Source organism: Perca fluviatilis, chromosome 11, assembly GCF_010015445.1.
Source record: "Perca fluviatilis chromosome 11, GENO_Pfluv_1.0, whole genome shotgun sequence".
NCBI lineage: Eukaryota > Metazoa > Chordata > Actinopteri > Perciformes > Percidae > Perca > Perca fluviatilis.
This window is the reverse complement of record NC_053122.1, coordinates 4,482,469-4,492,974: the sequence shown is the minus strand read 5'-3', so window position 1 is coordinate 4,492,974 and position 10,506 is coordinate 4,482,469. Positions and strand designations below refer to the sequence as shown.

At 40.4% G+C, this 10,506-nt stretch overlaps 1 protein-coding gene across 3 annotated transcripts in view; it reads left to right on the top strand.

Annotated features, from left to right (window-relative positions):
* Positions 1–5,647, top strand: part of LOC120567835 (zinc finger protein 616-like) — a 12,462-nt gene extending 6,815 nt beyond the window's left edge. For 2 of the 3 annotated variants that reach the window (XM_039814907.1, XM_039814905.1), the window contains exon 5: positions 4,936–5,647. In XM_039814907.1, the coding sequence (XP_039670841.1) occupies positions 4,936–5,478 (543 nt within the window). In that variant the 3' untranslated portion in view covers positions 5,479–5,647. The remainder of the gene's footprint in view (positions 1–4,935) is intronic. The other variant, XM_039814906.1, reaches the window with a different exon arrangement.
* The last annotated feature ends 4,859 nt before the right edge of the window (positions 5,648–10,506 follow it).

Below are 10,506 nucleotides of genomic sequence, written 5' to 3'. Positions count from 1 at the left end.
AAATTCAAAAGCATTAACATGATTCCAACATATTAGCAAATATAAATCCCCACTGATGATAGGCTCACTGGCCTCTAGGTAATGTAGTCACTAAGGTAGCCATCCACAGATACAGCTCATCCCAAAGGACTGACTGTTCCACATGTGTGTTTAACATTAAAACATCATTTAACATACAAAAGTAAGTAAGTAAAATTTATTTTTACAGCGCTTTTCACAGACAAGGTCACAAAGTGCTTTACAATGTACATAGAGAATAAAACAGTCAATAATATAAAATACAAATACAACAAATACAATTATCAAATAAATAATTATCAAATAAATAAAAGACTTTTTAGGCCACCCAAAAGCTGGCCTAAACAAGTGAGTAGTGTTAATTTCGTCAGACGAGACGAGACTAAATATGTTCGTCAACGACCTTTTTTTCCATGACTAAGACGAGACGATGACGAGACTGCGCCGATGTCCAAAAACGCTGACTAAGACTAAATGAACGTGCATTATTGTTGACGAAAAAAGAAGAGACTAAAATGTTTGGCATAAAATAAAAACTAAGATAAAATCTCTCTTCATTTTCGTCTACAATCGTCTCTACTTTTTCATCATGAGAGAGAATATTCAGCTGTTACCGAGACCCGTTGCTACGGCACCGACAGGCGCCCTAACGACCGTTACCTACCGGACCGAATAGCCTGCGCTTCTCTCTGATGCTCCTAAACGCACGTTAGAGTCAACCGAAACATCGCTGCACTAGTTAACACTACACTCGACAGCAGGTAACGTTAGCCTACCGTTAGCTAGTTAACACTACACTCGACAGCAGGTAACGTTAGCATACCGTTAGCTAGTTAACACTACACTCGACAGCAGGTAACGTTAGCATACCGTTAGCTAGTTAACACTACACTCGACAGCAGGTAACGTTAGCATACCGTTAGCTAGTTAACACTACACTCGACAGCAGGTAACGTTAGCATACCGTTAGCTAGTTAACACTACACTCGACAGCAGGTAACGGCATTTACCGTTAGCTAGTTAACACTACACTTCCATGCAGGTAACGTTAGCATACCGTTAGCTAGTTAACACTACACTCGACAGCAGGTAACGTTAGTCTACCGTTAGCTAGTTAACACTACACTCGACAGCAGGTAACGTTAGCATACCGTTAGCTAGTTAACACTACACTTGGCAGCAGGTAACGTTAGCCTACCGTTAGCTAGTTAACACTACACTCGACAGCAGGTAACGTTAGCCTACCGTTAGCTAGTTAACACTACACCTGGCAGCAGGTAACGTTAGCCTACCGTTAGCTAGTTAACACTACACTCGACAGCAGGTAACGTTAGCCTACCGTTAGCTAGTTAACACTACACCTGGCAGCAGGTAACGTTAGCCTACCGTTAGCTAGCAGTTGGAGTAAGCACGGTTACAATCTGACATATATAAAAGGGTTACAATGCTGACAGCTAAACGGTGTAAAGGTTTGTCTCTATTTCCAACACGAGACGTACGACAGTCTGTAGCCGTTGTCTGAAAAACAACACAGATGTTGCGTTCACTTGAAATTCGCCTCGCCAGTTTCGTGCTGCATTTATTTTATTGTAAAATATCCTTTTCCCATGCAGTGGTTGTTTTTGTCATTTTACTGGTGAAATAAGGAAGAGGCTCAATATTTATATAACTTTATATCATTTATTTATTTTTATAACTATTTGACTGAAATGGTTATCAGAAATAATTTGTAAATTATAGAGTGTGGTCTAGACCTACTCTATCTGTAAAGTGTCTCGAGATAACTTATGTTATGATTTGATACCATAAATAAAATTGAATTGAAATAATTTATTTAAAAAGAGACTAAAACGTTTTGACTAAAACTAGACTAAATTGACGAGACTTTTAGTCGACTAAAACTTGACTAACAAAAATTTTTGGCACAAGACTAAGACTAAACTAAAAATAGGTGACAAAATTAACACTACAAGTGAGTCTTCACTTGTCCTTTAAAAACGGTCCACATTCTCAGCAGACCTAATGCAGGTTGGTAGAGAGTGTGGGTAAAAGCATGCCAACAATTATTAGGCTTTATGAATAGCTTAGTATTCTATGCAAAAAAATAATAAAAAAAGAAAAAAAGTACCGTATTTTCTGGACTATAAGTCGCACTTTTTTTCCTACTTTGGCTGGTCCTGCGACTTATAGTCAGGTGCGACTTATATATCAAAATATATATAAATTTAACATGTTTTTAAATGTTAATTCATACTGAAAACATCCCCGTCTACAGCCGCGAGAGGGCGCTCTAGGCTTGGGACGACTAGAACGCTGCTGCTAAAGACAACTGAGAAAGAAAAGAGGTAACAAACTGCAGGTAGTAAAATATGCAGCCCGAAAACGGTCATCGAGCAGCAGAAAGAAAGTTTGAAATGAGGGAGAAACTTGTGAGGGAGACTGGAGAAAAGGTGAGTCTTACTGCAATGAAGAAATCAGAGAAAGCTAATCGGCTAATCGGCTAATCGGCTAATCGCGAGGCTGAGAGCGAGATGGCCAGAGCTGGAGGAAGGTGTCGGGAGGGGCTGGTCAACGGTGCAGCTACGTCTCCACGCCTTTTAATCCAGCCACGCTCCACGCCCTGGGAGCTGGCTGTTCTGGGTGCTGTTGTGTAGTTGACAGATGAAAGAAAGAAAAAAAAATTTCAAAATAAATGCGACTTATAGTCCGGAAAATACGGTATCTATAAATGCTTTAGGCTGCCCTAAAAGTTATTATAGGACCAGATGAATATGCAACTCAATTTTACACAATACATGTAGTAGGGGGTCCCTGATCAGTCTCTCTTTCAGTTAAGGGGTCCTTGGCTTAAAAAAACGTTTAAGACCCCTGATGTAGACCCCTGATGTAGACCCCTGATGTAGACCACTGATGTAGACCACTGATGTAGACCACTGATGTAGACCACTGATGTAGACCACTGATATAGACCCCTGATGTAGACCCCTGATATAGACCCCTGGTTCTCAAGCTTTTTTCAATAATGTTCCCCCTTTCAACGTTGTTTCTAAGCCATGTACCCCCTAACCAGCGTAGGGCTGCTCCCTCTTAGTGGATTAGTGGACTAATCGGTGGTTTTGGTCTTAGTCGACTTGGATCTCTTTAGTCCATTAGTCATGTCTGATGCTGTTTTCATGCTGAATGACTTATTTCCAAGAAACGTACGAGCACATCTCTGGTAAACAAGAATTAAAGGTTGACATTTTACCTAATAGATATCACCGTGAAACTTACTTTGATTACTTACATTAAAAAGGCAGTTATTTGTTGTATTAAGTTTTCTGAAATGTGTTTAAAACAAATGTGTGTTCAGGGGACAGACAGCTAGCAGATAGTGAGGAGATGTTTTTTACAGTGTGTTCAGGGGACAGACAGCTAGTAGATAGTGAGGAGATGTTTTTTACAGTGTGTTCAGAGGACAGACAGCTAGCAGATAGTGAGGAGATGTTTTTTACAGTGTGTTCAGAGGACAGACAGCTAGCAGATAGTGAGGAGATGTTTTTACAGTGTGTTCAGGGAAAGGACAGCTAGCAGATAGTGAGGAGATGTTTTTTCCGTAGTGTTCAGGGGACAGACAGCTAGCAGATAGTGAGGAGATATTTTTACAGTGTGTTCAGGGGACAGACAGCTAGCAGATAGTGAGGAGATGTTTTTACAGTGTGTTCAGGAGACAGACAGCTAGCAGATAGTGAGGAGATATTTTTTACAGTGTGTTCAGGGGACAGACAGCTAGCAGATAGTGAGGAGATATTTTTTACAGTGTGTTTCGGGGACAGACAGCTAGCAGATAGTGAGGAGATATTTTTTACAGTGTGTTCAGGGGACAGGCAGCTAGTAGATAGTGAGGAGATATTTTTTACAGTGTGTTCAGAGGACAGACAGCTAGCAGATAGTGAGGAGATGTTTTTTACAGTGTGTTCAGGGGACAGACAGCTAGCAGATAGTGAGGAGATGTTTGCTGTATGTGTAAAAATGTTGTAGCCTAAAAAAAAAAAACAACCCCGCGTGACATCACTTAGAGCACCTTTAATTAAAATGGTTTGTTTTAGTGGGCGTTCCCAGTAATGCCGACCAAGTCTATTATGTAATAAACTAATTGGGATTAGACATTTTATGTTCTGTAACTGTTCCAGGCCTGAGCAGCGCTCAGAAAAGGTGCTTTATGAATAAAATAGGGCTGTGCTCGATTGAAGAAGTTCTCAGTCGACTAACACTCATTCAATTGTATCGACCAATCGATTAGTTGATTTAATCGACAGATCTGTAAATCTGAGTTTCTCCACTAAGAGTCACCACTTTAATTCTTGTGTTTACCAGAGATGTGCTCGTACGTTTCTTGGAAATAAGTCATTCAGCATGAAAACAGCATCAGACATGACTAATGGACTAAAGAGATCTAAGCTGACTAAGACCAAAACCACCGATTAGTCGACTAATCGGCTAAGAGGGAGCAGCCCTAGAATAAAACTAGGGCTGCTCGATTATTGATAAAAAAATATATAATCACGATTATTTCAGTCAATATTGAAATCACGATAATTTAACACGATTACTCGTCGACTTCTGGATGACTTCAGATGTTGTAATTATTGAACTTAAAAAAACCGTGGAAAAAGTTACATAAATCAACAGTAAAAAAAACAAAAAACACATGCACCTGTGAAATTTGCCTCAATACTTTTCCTATTTAAACTTTATTTTCTCATTCAGAACACGAGAGAAAATAAGAGTTTACTTGCAAAACGTAATGAACTAAATAATAGTTTCTCGATTATTCTGTTTTTGTGATCGTTGGGAGCGGAAATCATGATCACGATTTTAAATTTCGATTAATTGCACAGCCCTACATAAAACTTTGTTGATTTTGTGATTGAGCAGCAGGCTGCAGGTCTCCACAACAGCCAGCAGAGGGCGCCGCCTCCACCGCCGCTTGCAGACTCGCCGCAGCTTCCCGCGAGGAAAGACACGGGGGGAAGACTCGCCGCTTTCACCAGAAGGGACAAATGGCGGCCGCGGGACGCCGTCGGTCACGGCAGCGGGGAGGACGCCGCCGCCGGCAAGTCGTTCGTCTGCAACTTCTGCGGGAAAAGTCTGGCGTGCCTGAAGAACCTGAAGACCCACATGAGGGTCCACACGGGCGAGAAGCCGTTCGTCTGCGCGCTGTGCGGCAAGCGCTTCTCCGACTCCAGCAACCTGAAGCGCCACCAGAGCGTGCACACGGGGGAGAAGCGCTACGGCTGCGTGCACTGCGGCAAGCGCTTCGCCCAGTCGGGCTCGCTGAAGGTGCACATGACCGTCCACACGGACTGCAAACAGTTCAGGTGTTCCTTCTGCGGGAAAACCTTCATCTCGGGAAGCCACCTGCGGCGCCACGTCACCGTGCACGCCGGCGAGAAACGGCTCGCTCCGACGATCCAGTGAGCGACAAATCTTACAGGAGACACACAGCGCTCAGCGTAAGTTTACAACTTTAGCATGGGTGTATGCTAAAGAGGAACAAAAGAATCATCTTCTGGAAATTGATCTTAAAAGGTGCCCTGCCACACGTGTTTCATGACTTTATGGTGATGTCTGAAGGTCTACTGTGGACTCTGTAACCGTGGTTACCTTGTTTCAAGCCATTCTAGCGCGGTATAGAAAGCCTGCAGGAAGACTCGGCTCGATTTGTGCCAGTTCTCATTAATATTCAACGAGCTAAGCTGTTTGAATCTGGTTGGCTAACAGCTAGCCAATGAGAGCCTGGCTGTCAGAATCCTTTACCCAGCCCAACTGGGCGAGCTCATGAATAGTAATGAGCTCAGGCAGTATGATGTCAGACTGACCAGCTGTTGTGATTGGTCTGATTTCTCTGCTTATTTCTGTTCAGTGTCTAGAGCTGACAGAGGAGCTAGCAGTTCATTTTCACATTCAGCACATAACACACACACACACACACACACACACACACACACACACACACACACACACACACACACACACACACACACACACACACACACACACACACACACACACACACACACACACACACACACACACACACACACACACCTATATGGACCTCACAGATTCTAAAAAATGCGAGTAAAAACGGTTTTGTATGGCAGGGCACCTTTAAAGCCTTAATTAAAAAAAAAAATAGGAAAAATCCAACCTTTAAAAAGGTGCAGTAGGTAAGACTTATAAAACTACCTTTCTGTCGGGGTGTCTAACTGCGTGTCAATCACTGCTCATGCACACGCATTCATTCTCCCTTGTGGGGGGAGGGGCTTAGGAGACCGTTTTGGGCTTTAGCGGAAAGGGGGGAGGGACTGAGAAGTTGTCGATGTTCAAATTTTTTGGCTAAGTCCTGGATCTTCACAATCCTACCTACAGCACCTTTAAGGACACCAATTTTCTTTGTGAATGAATAATTTATCGTAAATAAATACATGTTCTTCCTTATGTGATGATGTGGGGCTTTAGATTTCAATTTTAAAAACAAATTAATGTGGATGGTTCCCTACAGCGCTCTTCACGAGTTAAATAAATGATCAGTTCACTACTTTTGTTGAATTTTGGTGTTTTATTCAATTTTATAGTATGTAAAAGAAAAATGTATGATAGAATGTTGAAAAATGTAGGAAATAAATGTCAAAAAAAGCTGAAAAAAGTGACAAAAACGCCAGGAAAAGTGACGAAAATGTCAGGATACTCTTCAAAAACGTAAAGAGAAGTGACTAAAACTTTTAAAAGTGACAAAAACATGGCAAAAGCTTTAAAAAAACAGAAAAGTACAGAAAAATATTGACAGAAACTTCTAAAAAAAAGTGACAAGTGTCGAAAAAGACACTTTCATTGTGACCCAGAAAAACAAAAAGATTCAGGTCAAACTGACCTGTATTCAATTTTTATTTCAGAAAATACGGCACGTAGAAATAAGCGCTGAAAATGTGTAGAAGAAAAATGTAACAATTTAAAAACATTGGAAAAACTAAAAACAAACCGTGAAAAATGTCAAAAATTTGTTTTTTCAAGGTTTATAACACAAGGGTTAATCCCAAAGGCCAAGGGAACTTTATCAGGATGCATAGTATCCTGGATCCATGAAATAACTGGCCTTTCAAAATAAAAGTCTGCCTGCCTCTATGGGAATTTAACATAGGGGTGGACTGACTTATGCCCCCTGTATTTTAAGGAAGAACATTTATTTATTTACGATACATTATTCATTCACAAAGAAAATTGGTGTCCTTAAAGGTTGGATTTTTCCTCATTTTTTTTAATTAAGGCATTAAGATCAATTCCCAAAAGATGATTTTTTTTTAATTCCTCTTTAGCATGGGGTCCTAAACGTTATGCTGAGCACCACTGTGTGTCAACAGTGAACTGACTAACAAGGAGAGCTGCAAAGACTCATCTGATCATCGGTTTGAGTCATTTTTTTAAGTAAAAAACTGATGTCAGCTTGTTAAATGTGAATATTTACTAGTTTCTTCTCTTCTCTGGGACAGGAAACTGACTCCTTCCTTCCTTTCTTCCTTCCTTCCTTCCTTCCCTGCATTAATTTCCTTCCCTATGTACTTCCCTTTCTACTGTCTTCTCTCCTTCCTTCCCCCATCCTTCCTTATTTATTCTTCCTTTACGTCTTTCCATTCTTCCTTCCTACCCTCTTCTTTACATCTTTGCCTCCTTTTTTCATCCTTTCCTTCCCTCGTCTTCTTTTTGTTCCCTACTTCCTCTCCTACCCTCCTTACATACTTATAACGCTGCAAAGATGAAGGATTAGTTGTCAACTATTAAATTAATCTCCAACTATTTCATCCATCCTTCCTTCCTTCTCTGCATTCCTTTCCTTTCCTTCCGTCCTTTTCCATCTTTGCCTCTTTTCTGTCATCCTTATTTCCTTCCCTCGGTCTTCTTTCCTTCCCTACATACTTCCCTTCTTCTTTCCTTCCCTCCTTAAAAGTTGCTCTGGTTATTCTTCCTTTACTTTCTTTCCATTCTTCCTTCCTACCCTGTTCTTTACATCCTTGCCTCCTTTCTTTCATCCTTCTTTCCTTCCCTTGTCTTCTTTTTGTTCCCTACTTCTTCCCCTACGTACTTCGCTCCTTGTTTCCTTCCCTCCTTGTTTCCTTCCCTCCTTACATACTAATCGTTAGTTGCAGCTCTCGTCTGAAGGGGAAATCAGATTTTAAAAAGCTGCTCTGGTGTCTTCAGAGGACAAACATGTATGTGTGATAAATCTGCCAAAAATTATGTATTATTATTTTATACTTTCACTAAATTAATGTTTAAACCAACTTCAGTCATGATCTTTAATAAACCTTTTAAATGCCATGTTTGTTTTAAATAATGCCTCTGTTGGTTTTTAGGAAAATAAAACACAGAAATTGATTTTGTGTCGGTGAATGGCTCCAGAATACAGCATATTTCATCATTTCTGAAAGTGTGTCGCTCCCATGCTCACCACTCCCCCCCTCTCTGTCAAAGCCCAAAAAAACCAACAGGTGAAGGAAACAAATATAATGTTATCACTTCCACTCAAACTGCGATGAAAACGCCCACCAACTACAACACAAGTGCACAATATAATAATCAATAAATAGTATAAATGAGACCATAAAAACATACAGTATGTGGCTCCTACAGGCAGGAAATCAGACCATGGGTTATCCTCAGAGGGCAGACCTAATGCCTACCTTACCCTAGGCCAGTGGTTCACCTGGAAATAGGAAGAAAGGAAGGAAGGAAGGCAAGAATAGGTTGAATATACCTAAACAAAAACTTAGAAACAAAGAGACAGTAGAAAGAAGGAAGAGAGTAAGGCAACACTAGGGCAATAAAAGGGACAAAAACTTAGAAAAAAGCATAAAAAACTTTTAAAAAGCAACAAAAAGAAGTAGAAGACAGTAAAAGGAAGAAAGAAAGAAAGAAAGAAAAAGAAATGAAGGAAGGAAAGCAAAAATAGGTCAAAACGAGACAAAACATTTACACACAAAAAAGCGACAAACATTAAAAACAGAGTCAAAAACTTTGAAAATAGACAGAAGGAGGAAGGAAGGAAGGAAGGAAGGCAGGCAAGAATAGGTTGAATATACCTAAACAAAAACTTTGAAACAAAGAGACAGTAGAAAGAATGAAGAGAGGGCAACAAAAGGGAAAAAAAAAAACTTGGAAAAAAGCATAAAAAAACTTTTAAAAAAGCGACAAAAAGTAGAAGACAGTAAAAAAAATAAAAATAAAAAAAAAAAAAAAACTGTAGAAAAAAGGAAGGAAGGAAAAAATATATGTTTTAACAAGACACAAAAAAGCGAAAAAACAGCACCAAAAACTGAAAAATAGACGGAAGGAAGGAAGGAAGGAAGGAATGTAAGAATAGGTCCAAAGAAGGCGACAAAAACGTCAAATTTTTGATAGAAAAAAAAAAAAAAGTCTACATAAAGGCAAGGCAGCTTTATTTGTAGAACACATTTCAGCAGCAGGGCGATTCAAAGTGCTTTAAAGAGGAACAACAGTCATTTCGCAAAAACAAATCTCAAGTTCTCCCTGCAGTCCTCCGAAGTTCCCCTAGAGGGACACGCACCACCATTTGAGAACCACTGCACTAGAGGACCGGACAGACTAAAGTCTGACACCATCTCACATCTCATGTTAAATACATTAATATGTAAGGACTGGGGATCCTGCAGGGTCACACATAGCAAGACTACGACTACATTTGTTTTGCATGCTCTGGTCTATTGGTGTTTCTTTAAACCAATCACAGTCATCGTGGGCGGGGCTAAGCTCCGGACGGAGCCACGGTGCCTCTGCTAAATAGTCTCAGGAAGGAACTGGTTTTGGTGGAACATTGATGTTCAAAAGTGGTTTTAGTCGTGCAACAGAAGACTTGTGAATTCCTCGCGCTGTTGAGACTGTGTAGGTTACAGTGTGTATGTTACAGTGTGTAGGTTACAGTGTGTAGGTTACAGTGTGTAGGTTACAGTGTGTATGTTACAGTGTGTATGTTACAGTGTGTAGGTTACAGTGTGTAGGTTACAGTGTGTAGGTTACAGTGTGTATGTTACAGTGTGTATGTTACAGTGTGTAGGTTACAGTGTGTATGTTACAGTGTGTAGGTTACAGTGTGTAGGTTACAGTGTGTAGGTTACAGTGTGTATGTTACAGTGTGTAGGTTACAGTGTGTATGTTACAGTGTGTAGGTTACGGTGCGTGTAGGTTACAGTGTGTATGTTACAGTGTGTAGGTTACAGTGTGTATGTTACAGTGTGTAGGTTACAGTGTGTAGGTTACAGTGTGTATGTTACAGTGTGTAGGTTACAGTGTGTAGGTTACAGTGTGTATGTTACAGTGTGTAGGTTACAGTGTGTAGGTTACAGTGTGTAGGTTACAGTGTGTATGTTACAGTGTGTAGGTTACAGTGTGTAGGTTACAGTGTGTAGGTTACAGTGTGTGTGTACGTTAGTT